Here is a 14,320-nt window from a genome sequence, read left to right on the forward strand (position 1 = left end):
AAAATATATTTTTCTTTGTGGGTTCAACTTCGTAGAAAACGTGTCACGGGTGGCTTTCGCAAAGTGAAAACATTTAAGTTGGAATGTCACATTGCCAGAGTTAACCCCAAATGCTTATCAGCACAGCACAAGGATTTTCTGGCACAGGTGGGGTGAAGAAAATGCGCCGCACGAAGTGAAACCAGACATTGCACGACGTATCTACTTTGCAAAGTCATCGAGAATTTTTAGCTCACCTGTTCGAAGAACAGAGAGCTATAGCGATACCCCGGCATGAGCGTGAGCGTCAGCGTCAGCGTGAGCGTGAAAATGTTAACATTTTTGGTGCAAGTTATTTTTTCCTTTCTAATGTTTTTATCTACCACACTATTTTTATACACCCGATATATACATATCGGGGCGTATAATGTGATACCGGTCATCTCAATGTCCGTCCGTCCATCCGTCCATCCGTTCCTGTCCGCACTCTAACTCCCAAAGTTTTAAACTTTCACATTTCATATCTGGGACATAGGTACAGACTGTGCAGACGGTGTGTCGCGACATACGTTCGTCATCTAAAGTGGTTGCCATGGCAACCAGGATGCTGTTTTCCATCCGTTCCTGTCCGCACTCCAACTCCCAAAGTTTTCAACTTTCACGTTTCATATTTGGTACATAGGTACAGACTGTGGAGTCTGTGTGTCACGATATACGTTCACCATCTAAAGTGGTTGCCATGGCAACCAGGATGCTGTTTTCCCTCCGTTCCTTTCTGCACTCTAACTCCCAAAGTTTTCAACTTTCACATTTCATATTTGGTACATTGGTACAGACTGTGGAGACGGTGTGTCGCGACATCCGTTCATCATCTAAAGTGGTTGCTATGGCAACCAGGATGCTGTTTTCCATGTAGTAGCACAATTCTGTATCTTCCTTCTTGTTCGGGCATATATTGTGCTCACTTGTGCTCTTGTTACTGATTACAATATACAAATACATATATTGCTTTAAAATTAGTTGAATCAGACTTCACTGCAATGCTTTATAAAAAATATTAATTATTAGACTAGTCTTTTAAAAACGATAAATGTATAAACAGGCGAGCATTGGGTGGCTTTGACACCAACTCTGGTTGAAGTTGAAAGTCGCTCAACTATCTCCAGGATTAAGGCCACTTTGCTTGAGAAGGTAACGGATCATTTTTTTTTCCTCCTTAAACAATGACATTTTAAAGTTTTTAAAGAATTAATTTGCCATCATCATGCCAGCTTGCAGACAAAAGTGAATTTGTAGTTCTCTATTGACGAAATTGTTCTGGACCATAGAAATGAGCAGTCACGGTGGTTACGACTTTGTAATGCCCAGAAATAGGACAGACCTTAACAATGGACTGGCAGGACAGCTTAGAGGTGTGTTGTTGCCTCTGAGCGCTCTCACCTGGGTTTGAATTTCGATGCATCTATAAACTGCCATTCTGGTGTTCCACAGGTCGTGTGATTCATCAATTTGTGTGCAGTCCCTTGGATGGATGTCCAACTAGCCATCCAGTCTTCTGGCGTTAATTTCTGGACGTTAAAATACCATACGATGTCCTTTTCGAATAGTGTGCTTGTTATAAACTACACCATAACAAAATGTTGTAAATTCCTGCTTTTATATGCAAGGACCAGACTTGGTGGCATAATCGTTAGAGCAGACTTAAAAAAACATTAATGGTGTGTGCTACTTCCTTGCTTGATCCCCAGCATTTGAAATGATCGAGTATGGACAATCTACGTTTGGAAGCAATGACAAACCACCCAGTATAACCCCTAACAAGAAACTGCTTCGGCAGCACCAACGCCTGTAAAGAGTATGATACATCAAAATTTTTTTAAAAATAATGTGCAAAATCACTGTATCAGAGGCACACCTGTACCTCGGCAGTGAGGCAACCAGCGAGCTGAATTCTTAATCATAATCCTTCCTCGAATAAGCCCTCCTGAAGAAATCGTGCGGTTGGATGAGGGGATTTAAACCAATCGATGAAACATTTAGCGTCACAGAACTACTTTCTTACCCTTAGTGAATCCTTGAGCAACAAGTTTCACGAAGTAAGAATTGCCTGATCTGATTAAAAATCGAGGATTTCACATTACCTGCTTACATGAAATAATGCATGATTGTTGTGGTGAGTACAGTAAATTTCCCAATGTTTTTGCAGATTCGGCCACCCACGTCTTGTCCACCATTGGTTGTGAAATGCACAGGTGATCAGATGATGTGACTCAGGCACGTATGTTTCTGGGTCGACATTTGCTGATTGAAGAAAATGTGCGTTTGCCATTTGGAGCCATCGTACTCAAGACTTGGGAATTACTGGGAAATTCCCTGAAATTCCGTTTGATGCCTGAAGGCTCTCAATGTCAGATATGAGATCAGGGCCATCTCTTTGTATTGGACATATCTTGGGCTTTCAATACAGTCTGGCACCCCACCTTGCTTCCCGAACTTTCTGCCTATGGCATTCAAGGCCAACTCAATTCTTGGGTTACTGACTTCCTCTACTCTCGTTGGCAACGTGTTCCTCTCAACAGAATCCTTTCACCTCCTGTTCTTGGTAATGCTGGAGTGCCCCCATGGGGAGTGTTCTGGGCCCTTTTCTTTTAAAGGTTTTCATCAATGATCTCTCTGAATCTATAGAAAATCCTCTTTATCTCTTTGCTGATGACTCCACCCTCTGCCGTATAATTTTTTCATTCTTCAGATAAGCAGGCTGCAGCCTCTTCCCTCTCTTCAAACCTCAACAAAACCAAAAGCTGGTCAAACACTTAGAATGTCTTGCTATCCAGACAATTTTCTATCTCTCTCTCTCAATGGTGAAAGGACCATATGGTAAACCCTCATATCTATTTTCTTCACAATCCTTTTGAAGAACTTCAGTCACTCAAACACTTGTGTCTCACTATCAGCCATGATCTTTTGTGGGTGAATTGCATTTCAAAGTTGGCCTCCAAAGCCAGTCGTCAACTGGGCATAATCCCTCGTACAAAGTTCTTCCTTAGCACACCTGAACTCCTATCCACCTACAAGGCTTTCATCCACAGCTTTATGTTGTACTGCGCTCCTCTCTGGACTGGCTCCCCTGCCTCACATCTTGCTCAGCTTGATGCCATGGAAACCAAGGCCTTGAAGATTATTGAAATGTCCCACGAAGAAGCTGAGTTTATAGGCTATCACTTTTCCATTGCAGACAGATCTTCTACCACCTCCTTTGTGATCTTGCATCCTCTGCTCTTTCCGTGTTATGTTCCCATCCTCCCCCGGGTTTCTACAGGGCACATGCAATCTACCATCAATAGCTTCCTTGTGAAACTACCTAAATCCAGAATCCCTGCTCACCTCCGTTCATTTGTTCCTCTTTTATTGCCGCGTGTTGAACCAACTTACACATTCTCTTCAACATCATCCTTCCCTATAAATCTTCAAGACAGCTGTTCACCACCATCTCAGATTATCCCCCTTCCCCACATCAAGGCCCATCTGTTTTCCAACTTCCAGTTTTTCCTTCCTGAGAGTTTGCCTCTATATCCATCTTGCCCTCTCTGTGCATCCTCCCCAACCCCTCTCTTCTTCCCACATCCCTGATTTGTCCATGTCCCCATCTCTGCTGCTGGTGTGTTTTCCCCCTCTTTTCTGCTGTTCTTTTTTTTCAGTTACATCCTGATCCATTCTATTTTTAGCTCCTCCATGAGCCTCAACATTCTATGCAAAGAAAATAAATTAAATGTGCCTGCTTCATTGTCGGCAAACAGGTTTGTTGTCCAGTTTGGGCTGTTTAAACCCTTTGTGCCTTCTCATTCATTACCTCCTCCACCGAATGTGGATGGAGGTTATGTTTCTAAATGTGTTCTCTCATTCAACCGGTCAGACAATTTTACGAATACTGTGATGCATAGATGTATCGTAATTGCTTTGTTAGAAATCGTTGGGTTGACTTCGTGAGTATAATGAGTCATTGTCTGATTTGCAAGTCAGCTTAGAAAATATAGTTTGCACAAGATAGATCTCATCTGATTGCACAGCAAAGGAGCTTAAAAGACAGCACCTCTTCTCGAGGTTGATTGTAGACTATTTTTCAAGATGTCTTTCCAAGGAGACAGAGTGAAGATGTCGGACGTGCCTGGGTTGAAAGTTGCTTTTTAAAACGTGGACTGGTTCCTGATCTTAAAAATAAATTTTCCTCGGAACTTTTACACCTGATGTGACCTTGTCTCCCTTACACTTGTAGTTCCTCTCTGAATGTTGTGACCTCAGCATCACTTGGCTACGAAGGCGAAGGACCGAAGGTATCTGGTGACGTTGATCGGTCACTCCCAGTGATCGTTTGTAGAAGTAATGTCCTCATGCTGTGGTGTTCGCATGTGTCCCCATCGACCTGTTTCCACGTCCGCTCACTTTGAATCCTTTTTATAACCCACAGTCATTTGCTGGTTTACTCTAAAATCAACTCCGACATATGGCGAAATAAAAACATTTAACTGCTTGAGCGTTTGTCATCTTTGGGACCGTCCACATTTCCTACATGTAAATGATGGCAAACCCCCCCCCCCAAAACCCCCCCCAAAGCATCATCTGACCACTTGAAGCCCCACACATCCCTTTCACTCCACTTTCCTCTCTCTTCTCCAAGCCTTCCCGTCCCATTTTTCCCCTCCTTGTCTCAAACTTCCTTCCCATTTTCTTTCACCTCAAGCTCCATCTGTTTTCTTCCTTTTCTCTGTAACTCTTTCTCATTATTCTTCCTTCTCTACTCCTCTTATCATTTCTGCAGAAAACCCATCCACAAAATGGAACAAAGGAATGCCTTGGAAGTAGATAGATCATTAAAATGTGTACAAAGAAGAAGCTAATTTTAAAAACTGCTGTTTAATAAAACACCGGAACTCAATGGGAACGTTGAAGAGAGGATGTTACAAGGAGTGACATGTTTCTTGAATACCTTTGGAAACAGTAAGCCATCCAGACGTGCAGAAGGCTCTGGGTGACATTGATGGAGAGCCAATCAAGATCGCCAAGTTGCTAGCCAAAGGTCTGGAAACTGTCCATAGACAGCATTAAGCTTTTTAGATTTCGTAAGTATATTGATGACTTCCGTTTCTGTTTGATTGTTTGTTTGTTTGTTTGTAGGCACGATAACTCGAGAACAGAAGAAGCTACCAATGTCAAATTACACCACGTGATTCAGGAGGGTGATGGCTAGCGCTGATTAGATTTTGGTCAAAATCGGTCAGAGGTCAAGGTCACAGTGAGGTCAAATATTCGATTTTTGATGGTTTGGTACAGATAACTCGAGAACGGAAGAAGTTACCAAGGTCAAATTACACCACGTGATTCAGGAGGGTGATGGCTAGTGCTGATTAGATTTTGGTCAAAATGGGTCAAAGGTCAAGGTCACAGTGAGGTCAAACATCCAAAACATTCGATTTTTGATGGTTTAGTACAGAATCATCGTAGAAACTTCTAGTTTGCGTCACTACCTTCTCTCGAGACAGCTTTAATTAGACAAGGTCAGAGGTCAAGTTGACGATTTCGTAAGTACCAGTCTATGACTGCTTGTTTGTTTGTTTGTGTGTGTGTGTGTGTTTGTTTGTAGGCACGATAACTCGAGAACGGAAGAAGCTACCGAAGTCAAATTACACCACGTGATTCAGGAGGGTGATGGCTAGCGCTGATTAGATTTTGGTCAAAATCAGTCAAAGGTCAAGGTCACAGTGAGGTCAAACATTCGATTTTCGATGGTTTGGTACAGAATCATCATATAAATTTCTGGTTTGCGTCGCTACCTTCTCTAGAGACAGCTTTTATTAGACAAGGTCAGAGGTCAAGTTGACGATTTCGTAAGTACCAGTCTATGACTGCTTGTTTGTTTGTTTGTTTTCCCACTGTCTTCATCTATTCTTGTGGTAGCAGAAGCAACATGTCTGATATTGAGTGACCAGGAATAAAGAAAGACCGATTGATCTGTGATCAGAGAATAAAATATGACAATTATGGACTTCAGGAGGAAATACAACGATTGAAAAAGGTGACCTGGTCCATCATGTTGTAGCAATATAAGGAGCCAAAAGCCACCGCACATCCAGGACAACTTATTTTGGACAAGACAGTATAGCTGAGTAATCTATACAATAATATGCATGCCACTACTTGTGTCCCTCCTTCATGTAAAATATCGCGAGATTCTGTCATGTTGCGAGGTTGTGAATTTAACACGTTTTGTCGTTACTTAATTTTAACGTTGTATTTATGCATCGTGGAGATGATAATTAATTTAGGATCAATTATTACCACAATGAGGGGACTCACGATCACTTGGGTGGCAATTCCAGGGATTTTTCATGGGACACGTATCGTGACATTTTGAATTGGACGTTGTTTTGACTGTGACTTCACACCCGTCACACGCGTTGGCATAACTTGATGCCAACGTAATGTCGGACCAGTAATGTCCGAGCCTGACTGCCATCGACCAAGCAAACAGGGAACGTCATCAGGAAAGACGTTGTTGAAGTCACATTTTACATTACAAGTGCATGCATGTATGTGCGTGGCCGTACGTGCAAAAACAAAATTTCAAACCGCACGTCAGAAACAACAACCACACAGGGCGTTCCTTCGCTCTCGCGTGCCCGTACGTGCATGGCCGTACGTGCGTGGCTGTACGAAAAAAATAAAAACTTTCAAACCGCGTGCCAGAAACAACAACCACACAGTCCGTTCCTTCGCTCTCACGTGCCCGTACGTGCATGGCCTTACGTGTGTGGCCGTACAAAAAAAAATAAAAATAAAAACTTTCAAACCGCATGCCAGAAACAACAACCACACAGTCTGTTCCTTCACTCTCGTAAACGACGACTGGATTGGGACATTGTGTTTATCGATAAATGCGCATAAGAAATCGAGAAATTATTAGAATACAGTAAGTCATCATTATCCAGAAGTCCGTACGTTGTAACCCGTAATGGGGAACGTGCTCTAACTTAGCCATAACTTGGGAACCACTTGTCCAATTAATTTCAAACATTTTGAAAGGCAAACAAACAGAGATTGCTGGAATTATAGATAGATAGAAGAAAGATACTGTGGGTGCAAAACGCCAAGCAACGTGTCCTGTCATTGGTAACTAAATGGCACCTTTCCCCATAGGCCACGCCTACGCAGCAACGTGTCCTGTCATTGGTTTGGGAAATAAATGGCCATAACTTGGGAACCACTTGTCCGATTAATATCAAACCTTGAAAAGGCACATACTCAGGGCCCCAGCAATATACCTGACAAGTTTCAATTAGATAGGACCAGTGGTTGTAGAGAAACAGCGGTCACAGACATAGACACACACACACACACAGATTGCTGGAATTATAGATATACTAGTGCATGCCCATAGGTGCGTGCCCTTACGTGCATGGCCGTATGTGCAAACGAAAAAAAAAACTTTCAAACTGCGTGCCAGAAACAACAACTACACAGGCCATTCCTTCGCTCATGCATGCCCCTACATGCGTGGCCGTACGTGCAAAAAAAAAACATTCAAACCGCAAGCCAGAAACGACAACCACACAGGCCGTTCCTTCGCTCTCGTGTTCTCGCGCCAACCACACTTCCACACACAGAGTGAATTAAAATCCAAATTAAAATCAGGTTTACCTCCCTGTCTTTGCTTGCCATGACATTCGCTGCCATGACATTCGCTGCCATGTAACCGGCACGGCCCATGACGTCATCGTCGGCCGGCCGTGCACTGGCCTATGCAGCAACGTGTCATGTCATTGGTTGGTAAATAAATGGCAGCAGCAACGTGTCATGTCATCGGTTGGTAAATAAATGGCCATAACTTGGGAAGCACTTGTCCGATTAATATCAAACCTTGAAAAGGCACATCCTCAAGTACCCAGCAATATATCTGGCAAGTTTCAATTAGATCGGACCAGTGGTTGTCGAGAAAGAGCGGTCACACACACACACACACACACAGACACACACACACACAGATACACACACACACAGACACAGACACACAGACACAGACACACAGACACAGACACACAGACGCACACACACACACACACACACACACACACACACACACACACACACACACACACACACACACACATACACACACACACAGACACACAGACACAGACACACAGACACACAGACACACAGACACACAGACACACACACAGACACACAGACACACACACACACACACACAGACACACACACACAGATACACAGACACACAGACACAGACACACAGACACAGACACACAGATACAGACACACACACACACACAGATACACACACACAGAGACACACAGACACACAGACACACAGACACACAGACACACACACACACACACACACACACACACACACACACACACACATTGCTGGAATTATAGATAGATGCGGAATTTCCACGGGTACCTGATCGTACATACCGTTCTTATAAGAAAAGCGTCTGTTTTTCTTCCAAAATATTCTTTATTAATATATACTTGTGAGATTTAAATAAGTTTGTGCAGTCAAAACCATGCTTGTACAGTATTTACAAAACAGTACAATTAAAATATTATGAACCACAAAATATAGAGCACCATGACATATCTATACATCACGAAGACAACGATGTGCAAATTAATTACCATATCAAATGTGCAAGTCATCTCACCAGATAAATATCGAAAAGCTTTATTGCATCTTTACTTTATTACTGTTGTATGTTTTATATCTATACAGCCTACAATATTGGTTTCATGAAACTACACCTGCATTTACAATTTTTAAGGTACACGTTTCAAGATAAAACTCAAACTCGAATTTCAAAAACTGAAAATTACTCTTCCCATCGTTGTTGAGTTTTCTCTATTGGTATCTTTATGTGAAAAAAAAAAATGCAAAATCAAGCGGTGAATTAAACTTTGGTGAGTTTCTTCATTAGTGTTGTGGAGGCAGCCATCTTACCCGTGGGGAGTGGAAGGGGGCGGGGGGTCTCACCAAATGAGAGTGTCTCTCATTGGCTGCAAAAAGCACGTGACGCAGCAGGAGCTAACAGAATACTCACAAAGGCAAGACATGGCCAGTGTGACCACTTCTTGGCTTTTTTCACAAGATCTTGGCTATTCGTTGTTCACCTTGGCGTCTTGGTTTTCAATAGGTTTTCTTGGCATATAGGTTTCCTATTATCATCGCTTTTTCCGAAACCTTGTGAATTCTTGACATTTTTCATTGGCTCACCTTGGCATTTATGAAAATGAGGAGTGGGTCACACTGGACAGGGTTGCTTCTACAAAAATTACCGGGAAAAGTCGCTGAAGTTGAATTTCCTGCGAGACGATCGGATCAAGTACTTGGCAGTTTTTGAAGTTTCATTTTCGTTTCCTTTTGATGGTTCATTGAAAACATTTGATAATCATAGGAGGCTCAGACGATTCATATTTCGACATTTTTTGTGGGGTTACCACTACACGGCATCGGTTTCCTGGTAGCATTTCGTACTCAAGTTCATTTGCAGGCCTTCTAGCATATCGGTTAAAATTCGTGTCCGCAAGTATCCAACAGAGGTACAAACACGCGTTTCCACAACTGAACCCCTGCTCGGAGGCAAGATCTCTTGTTTGTCATTATCCGTTTGGCCATCAATGTCGGCGTGGTCTTGCACATCATGAGGGTGCAGCAGAGTACTGGTATTCTTGACATCAACGCCGATCTCCTCAATGGCATCAACATATAATTCCACGCAAGGTGTTTCAGCGAATCTCCTCTCTCCAGGTAAATGCTGGTGGAGAAAAGAAAACAATTTATTATCTTGTGCTGGCAAACTCACAAAGGTGAGATGCCATTAATTCCCAGAAGCTCATTGTGTAGTCTTATTATATTACAGGTCGATGCTTTCCAATGGATCTAAGGCAAGGATGACAAATGAGGCCAAGGTAGTCGGATCGCCAAGTGAACTGAGACAGAACCACGGTTTTAGACACCGCACAACAACAAAAAGAATGAAAATGGACTATAAAAAAGAAGTCAATTAATTTAACTCTGAAAATGTACACAAGTAAGGAAATCAGCGTGTGCTACACGCACCTGCAACACAAACGGGATGGTCGAATCTTTGGTGAGAAGAATCTTGAATAATTTCGCAGCTTTCTTGCGGACAAAGTAACATGTCAAAAAGGCCAAAGAGCACATGATGAAAATGCCGACACCCACCAGTACGTGAAGCTTGTCATCTAGAGGTCAAAGGTTATGCAATGAGGAACACTGCTCCCCCTTCTCAAATTGCAAACGGAAAATTTTGAATATTCCCCTATACACTCACTGAGCTGACTTACCTTCTAAATAGATGCATTTGCTTTTGCTGAACTTGCCAAACACGGAGAAGTCAGAGATGTAATACCGTGCCTGAACACAGTAGGTGGCAGCCTTGTGGAGATGTGGCAATATAACCTGGCTCTCGGTGCTGTTGACGTCAAACCACGTGTCCTGCACAATGAATCCAAAGGGAAGAAACAAACAACGTCCCTTTCATTTTGGGAGCGTGGAAGTGGCACATCAACTTGTCTATTTTATGGCTTCCCATTTCCGCCGAATGTGACTTGTAGATGGAAAGCACATTCAAACACCCGTGAAGTTGGATAACTGAGGCGTAACTTAAGAAATTCTCCCCCACTCCCCACCAAATAAACAAGCCTTTTAATATTGACCCAATATTTTTGTGCAGGACCCCGAAGTTGTAATAATACGAGTTCTTTTGCAAGGAACTTCGTCGCAAGAGTAGGCCATTCGGCCCATCAAGTCCTGTGCTATTATTAGTGCTGTGCTCTGATAGCATAGGTTTGCTCTCCGTCTGTCCTGTCCGTCCGTCTGTCCCACCTGTGGTTTTCCCAGACTTTTTTCCCATACCCTTTAACATATTCAACTGAAACTTGGTACATGGCTTTATTATAATAAGTTACAGAACAAGTTCGAGTTTCAGGATGTTTTGTCAGTTTTTCGCAGAGTTATTCCCCTTTAGTGGGGCAACTTAGCTAAATATAGCATAACAATTGTGTATTTTGTGAGGAAAGCACCAAATTTGGCACACTTGTAGCCTATCATATTTTGAACAGATTTGGATATTTGGCCATCTCAAAATTTTTGACGGCAGTGGAAAATGGCTGCCACAGCCATCAGCGGCTGAATTTGAGATGGCCCAATATCCAAATCTGTTCATAATATGATAGGCTACTAGTGTGCCAAATTTGGTGCTTTCCTCATAAAATGCACAATTGTTATGCTAAGTTGCCCCACTACTTTCAAACATTGAAAATATCACACCGGTAGGGGACATGTATTGCAAAGCAATTCTCGCTCTTGTTACCTCCACCACGGAAGGTGGATGGAGGTTATGTTTTCATCCCTGTCTGTTTATCTGTCTGTGAGCAGGATATCTTAAAACAATGTGAACGGATTTGATTGAAACCTGGTGGACAGGTTGGGTGTATGACAAGGATGAATTGATTTAATTTTGGTGAAGATCTGGATTCGAAATATTTTTTTAATTTCTTCAGTGATTCTTCACCTTAAGAGATGGGGCCAAAAACGATATATAACACGCTATTTCAAAAAGTTGTGGTTGAGTTCAGTCGGTGACAAGAACAAGCCGATTCGATTTTTGTTCAGGTCTGGATGCAGAACTGGCCTATCAGTGGAATACAAAACCTGGTGGAGGTATGTGAGCCTGGTGGAGGTATGTGAGCCTGGTGGACCTACCGAGTGCCGTTCTAGTTACCAACTTATGTTTGTTTGTCCGTTCTCCATCCTTTGTTTTTGCTGAGCATTAAGCAAGGAAACAGCATGTACCAGTTTTAAAGTCTTTGGCATGACTCTGTCAGGGTTTAAACCGCTGACCTCCCAGCCTCAGAGTCTTATGATGGTTTAAGTATCTAGGAATGGCCCAAAAAAATGTAAAATGTTTAACTTCGTTAATGCTTAAAACTAACCGTAACTGAGACATAACCATGCAAGGCTTGAACTTTATTTGAATAGCTATACATACACTGACTATTTTATAAAGGTACATACAAACAAACCAAAAAAACAAGGATATCGTGAAGATTGGATAGAAATGGATAGAACGTTCACTCGATAACTCAACGAAGGTTTTGATGGAAAAGTGCAGCAATGGCATCATTTCTGTTAACACCACAACCTGACAAATACGACTGACCACTCGAACCTTTGCAGCAACTTGACTCACCAAATTGTGAGGGCATATAATACTCCTGCAGAAAGGCAACGTCAAAACCCACCAACGACAACTATTTCAGAAAAAAGTAGACCTTCAAAACCGACTCAGTTAAAAAGGAGATGTCATGGTGTTGGGGCATTTCACATTTCGTGACGAATTGAAATTCCTTCCGGTGAAGGACTTCTGGTTCTCGGGGCTGATCACGTGGGACATTGGGTCGTGCAGTCCTCAATCTAGTTCATCAAAGCCACGTTTTTCGCAGCAGATCCATCGTATCTTTCTGATATCTTTTCGTCCCTGTGTTGCTGTTCGTGTTTTCATGCAATTTCCATGTTTTCTCCAATATCTCTCTTTCTTCCCCACTTCCCTTATTTCTCTAAGTCTCCCTCTATTTTGTCCCTCATCCCTGCTGTTGGTGTGTTTCCCCCTCTCTTTATGCTGTTCCTTTTGTTCCGTTACGTCCAATGTGTTCTCTGTTCGAGCTCCTCCACGAGCCTCAACTTCATGTACAAAAACAAATCCTTCGAAGATCGGGCATCAATAAAATTCCTGTGTGTTGCAGATACCGTCTGAAGGAGTATCCTCCAATTCTGTGTCATCACCTCCACCAACTTTGGGTTGGGGCCACACCTTGAGCAGGGCCTGCCGACTCTCCTTCCATCATCAAGACAGAGTTCAGAACTCTCATACCCAGGTATCAACCAGTTACCAATTGAAACCGAAAAAATCTAAATCTTATTCATCGCAGTATGTAGTAACACCTTGATCAATTGGGTGTTGTGGCCTCTGCCACCTTGTGTATCGTGTGTCAAGCAAAACTCCCCATGAGGTAAAGCAAAATCTGATGTGGGAGATTGAAAAAGAATTAAAATATTCTGCAGCAAAATCCCCCATTAAACTTCCCGGAGCAGCAAATACCTCTATGATCTTCTTGACCCTGTTGGGCGAAGGACTGCAGGCAATGCCAAAACAGATGGTCAGGGCTAGCACTTGAATTACATTTAAAGCTTTTTGAGCATAGATGAGCGTCATTCTCCAACGACCTGCAGTGATGGTACTTGAGAGCCTTGCAAGCTCAGCCCATATGCTCCCAGCTACTACGGTGATTAAAAGTCTTCACCTGGCATGGACAGTACAAAAAAGCCTCCAGTAGGATTTATACTCAAGATACATGGAAGGTTTTTGGACGATCAGACTGCAACTTCACCCTGAAGTGTAATTACAATGGTCTTAAAACCATGAACCATACATGTTCAGGATCATTAAAAACTGGACAAAAAGGGTGAACTCAACCATGTAATTCGAGCTGGCAGGACAGCCAAGACTCGAGTCTAGACTAGGGGTATGCACACTCTCCTCGAGCTGTTCTGGGTTCAAATGTTGACCTAGTTATGATTATCATCTCGGTGTTTCGCAGGCAGGGTAATTCATCAATGTATGGGTCGCCCCTCGAATGGATGTTAAACGGCTTCCACAAACCCAAGCATGAACAGGGGTGTGTTCCATTACCAATCAGCTTACTAACACTTGCCAAGCCAGACGTTCCTTATAAACCGTTTTGTTGGAGTGCTTGCTTGAGTGCTTAAGCTACTTGACGAGCACTCGACAAGCTGATTGGCAATGAAACGCAACTCAAGGCACCTCCAAGCTGCTTCCCAGCATATTATGTTGACCAACATTCCGTAACCACATGGCCACATCAGACACCAAAATGTCTTTATAGGTTTGTAACAACCAAAAATAAAAAAAAATTAAAGCCAAAGGACAAAATGAACACAAGGGTGTGGGAAACACACAAACAAGGAAAACTTTCCTGGCAAAGACCAGAAGAAACAAATGTGGAAGTCAAGGTAGAAATTGAAATAAGTTAGAAAATGTGTAAAGAGAGAAGAAGATAGTGTTGAACCCAAACAGACTCCCCGAACTCGAACTCGGCGAGTTGCGCTTTTTGGCTGTCAACTAGCTGAATCCAAGTCAACCCGAGTTTGGCTGTCAACTCGGAAAATAACTCAGCATTGGTATATTAATCAGATGTGCTATAAAATGGTCTGTTGGTTCTC

General features: G+C 42.6%; 1 protein-coding gene across 1 annotated transcript in view; it reads right to left on the reverse strand.

Moving 5' to 3' along the window:
- Positions 1 to 8,495: 8,495 nt before the first annotated feature.
- The window catches only part of LOC147010629 (interferon alpha/beta receptor 2-like), a 38,687-nt gene continuing 32,862 nt past the window's right edge, over positions 8,496 to 14,320 (reverse strand). Inside the window, exons 5-7 of the mRNA XM_085860586.1 lie at positions 10,363 to 10,513; positions 10,115 to 10,260; positions 8,496 to 9,809 (exon numbers count right to left, since the gene is read on the reverse strand). Coding sequence (XP_085716712.1) covers positions 9,495 to 9,809; positions 10,115 to 10,260; positions 10,363 to 10,513 — 612 coding nt within the window. The 3' untranslated portion in view covers positions 8,496 to 9,494. The remainder of the gene's footprint in view (positions 9,810 to 10,114; positions 10,261 to 10,362; positions 10,514 to 14,320) is intronic.

This window comes from Eptatretus burgeri, chromosome 16 (genome assembly GCF_056783735.1).
Source record: "Eptatretus burgeri isolate ZD-2024b chromosome 16, Ebu_testis_v1, whole genome shotgun sequence".
Classification (NCBI taxonomy): domain Eukaryota; kingdom Metazoa; phylum Chordata; class Myxini; order Myxiniformes; family Myxinidae; genus Eptatretus; species Eptatretus burgeri.